The 14,446-nt window shown below is 37.6% G+C and overlaps 1 protein-coding gene across 1 annotated transcript in view; it reads left to right on the forward strand.

The window, feature by feature from the left end:
- LOC118737027 overlaps nt 1-6,503 on the forward strand; it is a 47,499-nt gene extending 40,996 nt beyond the window's left edge. The window contains exons 3-4 of the mRNA XM_036467260.1: nt 1,678-1,800; nt 4,027-6,503. Coding sequence (XP_036323153.1) covers nt 1,678-1,800; nt 4,027-5,976 — 2,073 coding nt within the window. The 3' untranslated portion in view covers nt 5,977-6,503. The remainder of the gene's footprint in view (nt 1-1,677; nt 1,801-4,026) is intronic.
- Nucleotides 6,504-14,446: the final 7,943 nt, after the last annotated feature.

Genomic DNA, 14,446 nt, shown 5'->3' on the forward strand with positions numbered 1-14,446 from the left:
GCGTTTTCAACATCATGCATATAACATGTGATCGATAAAGCAGTCGTTGTACTTAACCGGAGATTCTACCCCCGATTTGTGCTAATCAGACATTGAACAACCGGCCCTAAATGGCAAAGTCGATTCCTATTTGACAAATTGTTTAACTCGACATGAGTGCTTCAAATTGTGACAAGAATTTGTCAGCGATACAGAGTTGGGCCGTTAGTTTTACTAAAGGTTAGTAGGTTCTAATAAACTTGGCATTGAATAAACAATTTAAAAACTAAAAAAAAAATTTGGTAGGTTGTGGTTGGTCTTGGTAGGAAATTTTGGTACAAAAAAAATTTAGTTCGTGGCAACACTGCGCGGCAACTGGTGTATTAAGCAACAAGCAGACTGACAGGCTTGCCAAGGAAGGCAATCTGTCAGAAATCATGCAGATAGAGGACAGATTTCGTTCCAAGCGATTAAACGGAAATTTATATCTAACGAAGTGTCTCCTATTATTGAATAGGGAGAACGCTAGGCTGATGGTTGGCATGCCTTTGGCTGCATCCTAACAAATTATAGGAGATGCAGGACGAAAGAGGAGATATTAAAACTTATTCCCTACTAGTGCCTTGCTCTCTGGGACTGCGGGTTAGGCCCTTGGGAGCAGGCTTTCTGCCTAATCTGGAAGCCCCGCCAACACAGAGTACTACAAGTAGTAACTCTATTGTTCTTCAACATTGCAATTGGTACTCAGTGATTAACTGACTAATGTGGTCTTAGTTTATTTGGCAAAGCTATGGATCTCAATAGTTCCTGTGAAGCCATCCAGTGGCTAGGAAGTTTGCCTAACCGAACCGAACCGAATCTTTCGTCTAGGATATTCTACAAACTTCAGAAATCATTATCAAAAAATTATTTTAAACAGAATAATTTAGCACGTAAGAAGCACAACAAATTGAATAGACGGAAAGAATAGCGCTAGAAAAATGCGTGTGGTTTTCACGTAACCTTTGGTTTTTACACAAACTTTATTTTCTTGGCGTATGGGCTAGCGGTAACTAGTACATACATATTTTTTTGTAATGGCGTCATTGATTTAGAAAATGCTGTATGCAAGTAGCAGCAAGCAGCAGTAATTCGGCAGGCAGGAAAATCCAGTCACAATTTCACTCTCGCTTTGCAAACGAGCACATATGTACATACATACTCACATAAAGCCCCTGCAAAAATCATTGGACCATGTAGCCCATTAGTGCTATATTGGAGTACTTACAAAATGCTCCTCTATAATGCATTAGCGGACCAACTCGTTTCTCTACACCAGCTACTTTGATGTAATGCAGAGTATACATATGGTCCTGCCCTAGGATATCGCAAAGTTAACTGGAGTACCCTCTGACCCTTAGGGAGTACTCTTTACATGCGTGCATTGAATTGTCGCAATTTTTTGCAGGGCAGCACTCACTCATACTCACACAAAATGTACTCATTTATAGTTGGTTGCAGGGTTGCAATAAGCTTTGCCGTCGTTTGCCACCTTTGATGTTGTTCACTTTGCGGACACTCTACAATTATTTTTTTTCTATTACTGTATGCATGTACTCGCACACACTGCAAGTGTACGTATGTATTTATGTATATTCCATGTGTTCATTGTTTGTTTAGAAAATGTGGAAAATAACATTTTTAAAATTTCATTTTCAGGTTAATGGCGAAGACGTATTGGGGCTGCGCATAGCGGATATTGCGAAATTGGTTCAAGCCAAATCAGGGCAAGTCACGTTGTTGCTTTGGAACTGTGGTAGTGATTTCGAATGTGACCCGGAGGTAGGCTGATTCACATGGACAGATGTACATATATGAATATGAGTATGTTTAAATGAAGTAACACTCACTCACACGAATGTACGGACAATCTAAATTAATATAAGCATATATGCATATATTCCTACGCATGTGTATTAGGATGGCCCAAAATTTTTTTTTAACCCACTCCCCCAGAACGGGAAAAATATCGAAAATAAGAAAATCAGATTTTTTTAACATACATCGATTAAAAATTAAACTTGCCGCCGAGGATTTGAAGTTTTCCGTATATATATTTCACATGGTATTCCTAAAATAAAATAAATATATAAATAAAATACCAAAAAAAGACTTTTTAATATACCAATTCAGGTCAATTACATGCAGCTCACGCTTTTCATTTTCAATCTCATAAATTCTTTATAACGACTGAAATTGCTAGAATTTCATAATCAAAAAATATCAAAACAAATTCTATGGGACTGAGATATATTATTTTCTAATTTTTAGTCCATTTATAAAAGCGTGGTATATTAAAAAGTTTTTTTTTTTATTTTATTTATTTTCTACTCTTTAGTCTTGTCTGTATACAATTTTGCGATAGATATTAAAATAATTTAACACGCAGTGAAAATAGAACAGAAGACTATGCAAGCAAAATATTTTGTGCTCACGTTTAATATATACATACATAAGTACATACCTACATATAGCAGCAATTAATTTCATTTAAAGAAATAGCGTGTCGTCCATATCCGCTATAGCGTATGTAGTGCTAATTTTTGCCATATGGGAGCAACGATTACATTACAGCGATAGGTATGATGTTTTTTTTCATTTATTTCTGATTTTTGGTCCCAATGACCGATCCTGAAAAAAAACAGCCAAATTTATTTATGTACAAACAAACTTCCGGGGTATTCGGGTTAAAAATACATATATATATTTTATTACTATATCATAACCCAAAATCTCTTCTCTTTTTTGGAAAAATTTTCTGATTTTATGTGTTCGCTTTTTTAAACAAGTAATTTTTAAGCGAAATCAAAATCCACTTCAATACTCAAATAGAAATTTAAGAGTACCGTTAATTTCTTCATGATCAACTTTCCTTTAAAAGAAAAATTATAGAAATCGGTTAACCTGGTCCAAAGTTATGCGGTAACATACATAAAACAAAAAAATATTCCGACGAATTGATAACCTCCTCCTTATTTTGAAGTCGGTTAAAAATAGTTAGTACAATTTTAGAGCCAAATTTACATCAAAGAAAATTCAGAAAAGTTGGTCTCCTGAGTATTTTTGGATCACCCTAATGTATTTACATACATTCGTCTGCCTACATTTGTGATATTGCAACTAGTAAGATTATTGCGTATTTTATAAAGAAAAAAACATCAATAAAATCATATAGTAAGTTGCAGCTGGCAGCTGGTTTCATTTTGAGGTCGCAGTTCCATTTTTCATATTTGGAGCAAAGCAAAATTAATTGTAGCTGGAATGGAGAACACCTTCTTCACGCAGTTGTTTTTCTAGAAATGCAAGCAATTTCTTTAATGAACTGTAAAAAAAAAATTTTACTCAATCAAAATTATATAGGTTGAATAAATAAAAATAATAAATAAAATATTTATTTCGCATACTTTCTCGCACTGTCGTACGAGGTGCCATTTCTGAGAGCGGATTTTTGTCATCGCTCAGTTGCCTCTACAGATTGCGTTAGTAAATAACCGTCCATAAATTTGGAATTATAGAAGCTTTCTTATTTCTAAAATATACCATGAAATTGGCCTCAGTTTTAATCCTATCTCAAAAATGTTCAATATCTTGCTTTTTTGTGACAAGTCAAATAACAACACTTGCAACTTGAAAAAAAAAGTGGATTATCGAACGCTGTTATCGGTGTAAAAAAAATTATTGATGCACAGCAATTTATTTAAACAAAGATTTCATTCATAACATAAGTATCCGGTCTCTGGCAAAATTTCATCTCTCAGTCAGATGATTAGAATAACGTAACGAAAACAGAGTTGCTACTAAAACAAATACGAATAACTTCTTCCGTAATTAATGACCAGACTAAACTGCTACACTGGACACTCAATCACTGCATAGCCATTCAATCACTCATTCGTACTTCCGCACTCGCATTAAAAACGATTACCTTTATTTTTTACTATTTTCACTTTTACATTCTGACCATTTGAATATTCTTCTTTTCTCTTTTCTACAACCAAACACACACAGAGACTTTGTTGTGCGCCGATGCCGCGCACCCTCCAACGACTCGCCACCATTGTGCAATCCATATTGAACATAATCGAGTGTCCCGTCTGTTTGGACACCATCACTCCGCCGGCAATGCAATGCCAGAACGGTCACCTGCTCTGCCTCAACTGTCGCATACGTGCTGAAAAGTGTCCCGTCTGCAGGGATCGCTACACACCGCAGCGTGCTTTAATTGCCGAGAAAATCTACGCAGCCATCACGAGCGCATACAATTTGTGCAGCACCAATGAAGACAAATTACGCCAGAAGCTATTCGGAGCGCCAACGCCAACGGGGAGAGATGTAATGAGCCGGCGTTGGCGACGGGCAGAGGCGGCGAAACAAACGATTGATGATGATGACGGCCAGCAAGCGGAAACAGAGATAGATGGTATGCAGGCGAAGAAGCGATTGAGCAGACGAAAGCTGGAAAGAACACAGCAGAATCAAAGTCAACATGTGGCGCCTGGTGGCGGACAGCCTGGGCGTTTTAGCTTCAAGAAGGAGGCGGAAACGGTTGAAGTAGTTGAGATGAGCCAGGAAGCTACGGGCACAGATGCTAGCCGTGATGTCCGCGCGGTGAAGCATAGCGATAAAAACAAGAAGATTCTAATGAAATTATGGCATCGTAAAGCAGCGTCTATGGAGAATCTCTCAACGAAAACAAAAGCGAGTAGAGGTGGAGAGCTGCATGATGGAATTATCGATGCGGGCAGCGATGATAATAGATTGACGCCGGATGGTACAACGACCCCAACGATAGCAGCGCACGCTAAAACGGCATTCATCACAAATACAATGCGATTGTCTACAAATCGGACTGTTAAGAATGCTACCAACGAGCAAGTGGAGCGGGTAAAAGGAATCATGAAAAATTCTAAAGACCACTCGACTTGGTGCGCCAACAATGGCGACAGAACCGATTTCACCAAGGAAGCTTTAACCACAACATCAACTCCGCCACCGGCAATGCCAATAAATTGTACGCCAACAATGAAAACAATTTTAAATACAGCAGCAACAAATGATGTTGCACACGTAAATGCCATGTCAAAGCTTTTATCGGCAACGACACCGACTACAAATGATTTATCGGCAATGACACAGCCACACGCGCCATTTCCACAGCGACTACCTGGGCGCGAAGACAATAGAATAGCAGTAGCAGATAATGTAAAAAATTCACACAAACAACAACACGTTCAACCGCATCTGCAATTGAGTACGTGGCCAGGGCAGTATTTATCTGAACAGAATAATATCGCCGGCTCCGTCGACACACCGACACCCACACCGACATCTCCAGCCCCCACCGCCATTGCAGTGGAACTTCGTTGTCCATCTTGGCTGCGCAGTCCGAGGTTGCCTCAGAGCAAGTTTAAGCACTACAACAGCAGTAGCAGTAGTTGCACAAGCTGCGGCTGTCCATCATCGTCTCTGCTCTTTGTGGACAAACGGCGTCCCGCTCGTTACACGCCGGCTCATTCCCTTGAATATTTCAACAACCCCGGCAGGCCGTCAACAGCAACAGCTGCAACTTCCATGTCATCTGTGGATTCGAACGACTCCACAGGCAGCAGGAAAACATCCACCTCCAGTGGCAGCAACAGCAATGGCAACGGCGACATTAACTGCGGCAGCGACATCGTTGACTCATCACATTACATTCTAACGCCAGCATCATCGCTTTCATCCGGTGTATTCTCCTGTTTACTCGAGTCAACCGTGTTAGCAGCCGCAACTGACATAAGGCAACTACAACAACATTCAGAACATACTGCTATTACGGCGAACAAAAATGCGCTTCTATCTGAAATGACCGACTTGGGGCAGCCATTGTCAATAACTTCGTCATTGCGTTCCTTATCGTCTTTGGCGTCATCATCGGTGTTTTCATCGGCATCAGAGAAATTGTCAAGCCACCTATGATGACCGTCGTATGCGCTTTAAGTGTAGTCACCTGCCGTGGCCGTTTTCATTAATTGTACCTTCATTTCTTGTTCTTCGGCCGCTGCAGTATTGACACTCTAGCCATCAGTATACGTATTGTTCTCAGTAACATCTGATTTGTTTGTCTTTTTCTGGGAAATTGATATACATACTTATGTATGTATATATGCCTGTATGTATGTTGATAACTGATCGCTACCGCTATCCTTGAGACGCTAACAACAAGAATATTCAGATGTCATTATGTATTTCACGTTTGTATTACAAATTAAATTAAAATACACTAAAAATAAAATTTCGTAAAAATGCTACGAAAAACGTTCGTAGTCTTGGTTTTCGTACAACGTACCAAATTTTCGTTCATAGTACGAACACATTTTTCGCAACGAAACAAGATTTTACCATTTTTTCACTACAATTTATAAAAAAAATTCCGTTTATTTTACAAAAAAAAAATGCGTAAAATACGGAACAACTCTCCGTACTAATAAATTTGTATATTGTACGAAGGCACTCGTAATATTTACGTATGGTTTTAAAATATACGAAATCTACAATTTTGTATTTGTTTTATTTATTAAATACATTCGTACTTAACACTAATGCAGAAGGGGAATTTGACATCAAACGGACAGGGAAAAAAGAGTGATGCTTTAGAATTTCTTCACATTTTTTTTCTTTATATGATGGTTCCTTTTTGAGTTATGGGGCTCCAAAGAATAGTAAAACTAAAATTATGTTTTTTCTAAAGCATTTTTTCGTATTGAAAAAAAATCAAAATTTTTTAACTTCGCGATTCAGTGAGAAAATTTCTCGCTTTTTAAAATGCGAAATAAATTTAGCAAAAAAAATTTTTTTTTTTTTTGGTTTACCACACCGGAAGTGAAAATTTAAAAACAAAATTTTAGAAACTTCGATAAATTTTTTTTAATTACTATTATTTTTTTTTTTTTCAAAATATAGGCTTAGGTAAAATTATACTATGTTCTGTTACAAAAAATAAAGTTGATAAAGAAGAAAATCGATGCATAAATAAACAAGTAATAGATAAGTGGTCATATGAAAATGCTCAAAGATATTTTGTATGAAAAATGAGCACGAAAAGAATGTTACTCATACGCCATGTACACCTATAAAAATCTCGGAAACTTAAAAATAGAAAAATTAACTCGATTTTCGGAATGGGCAAGCAATTCTTTTCCTGTAAACCAGTGTTATTTTTCAGTTTTTGCATTTTTTGCAATTTCTAGTGCCTATTTCACTATTTTATTTTGCCTTTTCCAGCATATTTAGTTATTTTATTTTGCCTTTTTCCTCTGTGTGATTTTATGCTTGCTTGGACCGCAGCTAAAAACGTTACATTAATTCAGTAGCAAAATTAAAGCATACATTTAGGAGGCATTTCCGCCTCAACCGTGTACATGTATGGTATGTGTATTGGTGTTACTTTTGAATTGATTTGTGTGCTTTATTTTAAACTAATTTCAAATTTAATAAACTCTCAGCATCAAAATACCTTTCTAATGATTAGGAGTATAGTTTAGCCGTAAAAGGGGGATAAAATAGCTCATTCGACAGAAGCGAGTGCTGGGTAGCGACGCGTGTCAACAGAACATCTCTACGGTGGAGTGACTTCTGCATTATCTTTGTCAATGTCCTGCATAAACCAGGGTTGCCGATAGATAACAGGATAATCTAACTATTGCATGCCTCACTAATCAAATTTATGTAAAATATCTTCTTCTATCTATTTAAAAGTCTTATTTGAAAAAAAAAACTACATGCGTTTTTCATTCATTTTACTCATCAAATGGATTTCCTTTTTGGCATACATACACAAATCTTTCCACTAAATCGTGGTTTTTGCTTACACGCACCACAGAAGTCAAACCATACACTTTTTAATGCATAAAAAAAGCATTGCTGTACATATCGCACATGATCTTCAAAAGCGACACAACTGAAAATTTGGCATTTTTGAAATTATGCGTTAAAAATTTACACAGAGCTTGTACATATGCATCTTGGCCAAGCTGAATTAAAAAAAAATAACTGTTTTAACATTTTTGGTCAGTGAATTTTTGTGGTAATTTGTTGAAAAAACATAAACCCATATGATTAGCATGTGCTACGAAATAGTTTTTCCGCAATTTCTGACGAACGAGTTATTTTGAGTTGTGCCACTTTTGAAGATCGTGTGCGGTATGTAGGTACATATATAAAAAACCTCACACCTACACGCCGCTTTTCAATTAGTCAAATGCTGCTCGCACTATTCCAACGGCATAAAGAGAGTGACGAATGATGCTATTAGTAGATAAATTTTTAATTACTTAGTTAAACGATTCAACGAGTGGACACAAATTTAATTTGCTTTAGCAAATGTTAGAATTTTTTTTTAAGCTTAGTATTGGTTTCTTTGCAACTGAAATAGACCAATGAAAAATGCCAGATCATGCATTAGTAAGTTGAATCGAATGGTGACAGTTGACAGTAGGCCAAAGTATGACAAAGGCGCGTATGTTGAAAAACAAAAAAAAAAAACAAGTAAAAAATGTAGTGGACATTTTTTTCAAAACTCACATTTTCTTGCTTTGCTACATTTTGCATTCATGCTCCTTTATAAGCAAAAAGCATGTGCTTTAATTTTCTTAACTTTTTACTTCCTGGAATATGCTTTTAAACTCTTTAGCCTTTCAATTTTAAAATTTCCTCCAGTTTCATTGTATTTAAATACAACGACATACATACATATTTACGTATGTATAAAAGTAGCGCTTCGCACAGTGGGATTTCGGCGGAAAAAATTTAAGTTTTTTCATAAGTAAATTGAAAATATATAACAAGAAGGAGCTTTAAGAAAGGTTTAGTTTGCAAATATTTTGAAGGAGTTAAAAAAATTCGAAAATCTCCAACGTTCTTGGCTAAGCTTAAGTACCTATTTTTAGTTTTGCTGAAATAAATTACACCTTATGTAGCACGCGAAGCGGGTGAGGGCAATCTAGTACCTACAAAATAAGAGTAACTGAAATCAGAAGAATTTGATTTAATTAAAGCTTACTGAGATGTTTTGTTCAACTGAGCAATGTGTTTTTCCAATTCTTGTGTTTTGATGCCCACATTTTATGACCTTCTTAAGAGTTTTTGAGATTAGGTTTGTATGTGAGGTTTGCTTTGAAATAAAGACAAAGTTTCGAAGTCCTAAATAATCAGAAGGCTTTTTATGGCAGATTTAAGGAGTTTTTGCAATTAGGTTTTTTTTTTTTGGAAATAAGCTTTAAAACAAATCAACCGCGCCAATTTTTTAATTTTTTTATTTCTCCTTCTAATTTGTATGAAAAAAAAATTAAGGGGATGTACCACTGTGCATCGGCTGCCTCCATTGAGTTGTGAGTTTGAGTGGGGAAGAACGCGCATGAATTGCTGCTCCACTGCGTCCGGCAGTCGTTGATGCGGTACTCATATTGGTAGCTGGCAAATGCGAGTACACTAATAACTACGTCAACATCAACAGATATTACAACAACAACAACAAATGCAAAATGCCAAAGAAAGTGCAATGAGGGCACCGCGTTCAGTGATGCGTGTCGAGTGGCATAACAAAAGGGCAGCTTGGACTGCGAAGGCGAGTGGCGCTGGCTACATATTAATAGCCAGAATGCGCACAAAGGCGTGCATTATAACAGCAGGACAACAGAGGATGAGTACTCGAAGCATATTGAGAAGCAACTGGAGCAAACTAAAGAATGTTGGATTAGAATAAAGCCAGCGAGTAAATATAAGGACGGCAGTTTGTGTGTGTGTGTGTGTGTGATAGACACTTATGAAATGGCGCTGCTCTGTGTCACTAACTGAATGTCGCAGAAACGAAAAACAAAACTATTAAAAAGGCGCCACTTCAGCGCATCGCTTTGGCACTCAATGAAAGCAAAAGAAAAAAATTATATAAAAATGATAATGAAAAGCAAAAATCAAAGAGTGAATGAAAGCATCAAGACGGCAAAGGGGTACTTATTTAGTTATGTATGTAAGCACACGAAAGCTGGAGTGCTTGGTCGCCGCTCTGCCAGAATTGCAATTGAATAGTGCTCGAACGGCATTGTGCGCGATAATTTCAAATCCACTTAGGATCAACGACGCTGAAAACGCGCTTTCAACGAGTTTTCATTTTGCTTTAAAAAAAAAAAATATGACAAAATGTTAGAGCTTTAAAGATGAGGCAAAGTTATGAGTAATCCAAAAAAAAATTAAACACGAAAATTAATTTATATCACAAACCTTAGCTGCTTTTTAATACAAGCCTTTTACATTTTCCGCCTTTTCTTTTACCAGGCAGGTTGCGTTGTTGCAAGCAACCGCAGCGGAAAGTGCTGATTATGTGATGAAAATGCGATTAAATGGCATTGGCGACCGATCTCGGCTCGACTGGTAAGGACACCGAAGTGGCGATTGAGCTGCCACTGAAAGCCGCCACCGACGCTGCCCAGCTTCAGTCACAGCACATTGGTCGCAAAGCAAAGCAAAGCAAAGCAAAGCAAAACAGCGGCAGAACCACAACAAAACAGCAACAGCCAGCCCTACATAGCAACAATAGCTGATAGCAGCAGCATCAAAGTGCCAGCACAACAACAGCACCCCACCAGAAGTTTTGGCCACAGCTTAAAACCGCTATGCCAATGGCTGCCGACAACACGAGCAGTAGTGGCAACAACCACAAAGAGCATAACAACAAAGAGCATGGCCCAGTCCATGCGCCACATACACCAACAAAGTGAACAATAGTTTAGCGACCGAACGGCTTAACAACAGCAACAGCAACAGCAGCTTTAATCCCAATACGCGTCGTTGAGTGCAAGTGCACTTGCAATGGACATGTTTGCAATTATAATTAAGTTGGGAGCGCTTACGAAAACAAAAGATGTAAGCAAATTAATGAATAAAAAAAAAAGTTTAAATGTATATAAAGTACTACAGAAACACTTGCACACTAAAAGCTTCATTTTATTTAAATATGAAAAATAAAAAATTGTAAGTGGCAAATTAAGTATCTTACACGCTACTCCAAAAAAGCAACAATAATATCTATAAAAAATGCATTTGGCAGAAATTCTCATCAATTCTAGCCAGCTTTTAGCAAAAAAAATGGTAAGGGCATAGAAATATCAGTGGGGAAAAATGCACACCTTTTAGTCAATCGAGTTACAGTAATTATAAAAAATCACTATCACCTGCGTGCTTAAGAGAGAAATGGATGCTACTTAGTAAGATATTGAATGTGGGCGAGGCGGATATTTCTGGTATATTTTCAATGGTACAGAATAGTATGCCGCTATTACAATTTTGAGTTCACTGAGGCTGATTGCTCGCTTAACACCAATAAAATGAGTCGATCTTACACATGTCGAATTTTTACTCAAGCCTACAGAACTGGCATAGGGCAGAACTTTTTACCATCTAGCTGTATGTCTGCACGCGCGTCACTCAAAAACGTATACATGGAAATGAATGCCGAATGAGCTCCCGTTTGAAAATTATCAGTAAATTGATAAAATAAAGCAATTATTGCAATATAACTATCAAAATAAAGATAAAGAAGGCTTACAGCTGAAAATGTTTTTGTGGAAGGTTGCCACCCGTTTGAAAATTTAAATTTTATTTAATTGATAAGATATATTAAATATTGCAATACGAACATTAAACTAAAAAAAATTAGGAAAGTTTACTGCAGAAAATATTTTTAAGAGTTGCCACCTGTTCGAAAAATGTTGTTTAATTAAATTGATAAAATAAGTGAAAGTTACAATACGGGTATCAAATTAAAAAGGTTTAAGAAATTTTAATTTGGAAAATATTAAAATAGGGTTGCCGCCTATTTGAAAAATGGAATTCGCCCAATATTCACGATAAATGTGAGACATGTGTCAAATGGCAAAATTGCGCCCCCTGTCCAATTGGTAACATCTAAGCATATGTCGATTTGCCACAGAAAATAATAGTTATTGATAAATCTAATTTACATATTTTTGGATATCAATTAAATCCCTCGTCCTTTAGATTGCCATGAGTTGAGTTTTCGATAAATAAAATTCACTACTCTAAAGCCACTGCAATTGACGCCTGCCTATTTAATGTTGACACCTGTCGGCCGAGAGTGCAACAAATGCAACAACAATATAGTTATTTTAGCAAAGTTGCATAAAATATGGAATAGTAAAAACGAAAGTCTAGCCACAGAAGAAACACCAGAGTAAATTGCAAAGAAGCCGCACAAAGCAGCAGCGGTTGCTGTGGCATAGCCCCCTTTTTCGCAAAATAATGATACACTGATTAGCTTGCGACCACACCCGCGACAACAGCAGAAATCAGTTATAATGCCAAACAAGGCAATAGTCAATCAAGCAAAACAGCAAACCAGCTAACCCAGAGCACAGTCAACCACTCGGTGCGCGTTGCAGCGTCCGCGTCTGTTAACCAACTGCCATTAGCCAAGCGTGTCAATTGAAAGTGCAGCGCGGTGTGACAGCTGACTGGCGGCCAAGCGCGACAGGCGACCAACATCAGCTAACGCTACACGCAGTCGCACACAAAATTAATCAGGTGTCGTTAATGCTAACATTGCAATCACACTGCGGACACTGGAAAACCCGCCGCGCCGACCAGCTGATTATAATGCCATCAAAACCGGAAGTGGCAGTTTAATTTAAAAGCGATAATTGAATTTCATTGCTGCATTTTTTTCTCATTTGTTTGGTTAAATTGATTTTTGCGAGCAAAAGGCAATGTGTGTGTGTAGGCGATGCTTTTATTTCGATGGAAAGAAAAGGTGGCACGCTGGCTAGAAAGTTCATTAAATGAAGAAATTAATCAAGAATATAGGTGTGTGGATACCTTAATTCAAAGCGGTGAAAGCAAAATGTGGTAGCATAAAAAATTACAGGGTGTAGCAAGTGAAAGTGTTTTTCAAATAGCAAGGTTTCTAATTGGGCAGGGCCTCCATTTGAACCTGCGGGAAGCTTATGGGAGAGAACTGGGTATAAGACCCAAATTATTAATTTTGGATACACCTTGTGACTACATTTATACTTTTAAGTCGTCCACCTGGTTACCATTCATCATCCACTTCAGAACCTTTGCCCCCTGTAAGCGTCGAGTTGAGTGTGAGCGCTTGCCATTGTTTATAGGACGAGCATGGCTAGTGTAGCCTATGTCGGCCGTAGGTGCTCGAGTCACTTTGAGTTTGGAATATTTTACGGGAGGTTTTGCATGCCAGATACTAACAGTAATTCAATTTAAGCAGCATAAGTTCTCTTACCATTTTGTGCTACACTGTAAGCTGCTGCTCCTTGGCTGTCTCTGTGCAGCAGAGACTTACTGATCCACAAATCCCTCTATTTTATCATCTGCGCGAAGTTTAGTAATAACTTTTCACTCTGCGCGGAAATCTTAATTTCTAACTTCTACACAAAAAAATTACCCGTCTCCATCCTTCTAGTGCTCGAAATACCTTAAGAAACCGAAGCCCGCTATGGTGATACCAAAATGTGTATGGCACACAGCCAACGCAGGCAAAGGTCTTCGGAATATCATTGTCCTGCATCTGGGAATATCACACCAACGAGCCAAGCTCTTGTCTCCTTGTGGCAAGTAAGTTAAGGCCACCCATTGCGTTCCATACACCTTACGAAGCTTTTCTTGATCAGCGTAATTTTTTTGACGCTACCTTGCCTACCTGTTTGAGCTTATTATGCTGAACACCCGGTTTCGAAACCTATTCTACCAAAACAATCATAGTATTTAGGCTATAGTCTTCTTGGCTACTTGTCCATGGTTCCTGGTAGAGCAGATGGTGGCCTTTCCTCTCTTTTAGGTCCTCCGTACCTCTTTTACCACATCGCTTAAGCTTCCTTTAGCTCTCTCTCCATCTCTTGCGCTTGGATAAGTTCTATGCTGTTCCTAATCAAAGCCCGCTTTTGTGCCCTAGTGAAGTAATCAAACTTCTTCCGGTTTTCAGCTATTCCTTTTCAACTAGTGTACATCAATGCCTGTACAGACAAACATGGCTTAATCGACTTCTCTTTTCATTCTGATCATTTATGTATACATTTTTCTATATCTATCTCGATTTTTTTAGGCTGTTACAAACAACCGTTTTGCGAACAAAGATATAATACCCTTGTGAACAAGTGCGCTCGGGTATAAAAACAAAGATGCGTAACGATAAAGGCAGAAATGAAGACCAATGTAAAGATAAAGATAAAGAAAAGAATCAGGATGAGGATACAAGCAAAGATGAAGATAGAGGAAGAAAAATTTAAATAAAGGTAATTATAGAGAAAAGGATATGTGGATAGAGTCACATAAACTCAATGTGGGAACTATTTTGGGAGTTTAGAGATTCTCGGGACATATCGATATAATAATCGATATTTTATCGGTTTTGTTATCGATA

The sequence above is a fragment of the Rhagoletis pomonella genome, unplaced genomic scaffold, assembly GCF_013731165.1.
Source record: "Rhagoletis pomonella isolate Grant_MI unplaced genomic scaffold, Rhpom_1.0 Rhpom_scaffold_00004, whole genome shotgun sequence".
NCBI classification, from domain to species: Eukaryota; Metazoa; Arthropoda; class Insecta; order Diptera; family Tephritidae; genus Rhagoletis; species Rhagoletis pomonella.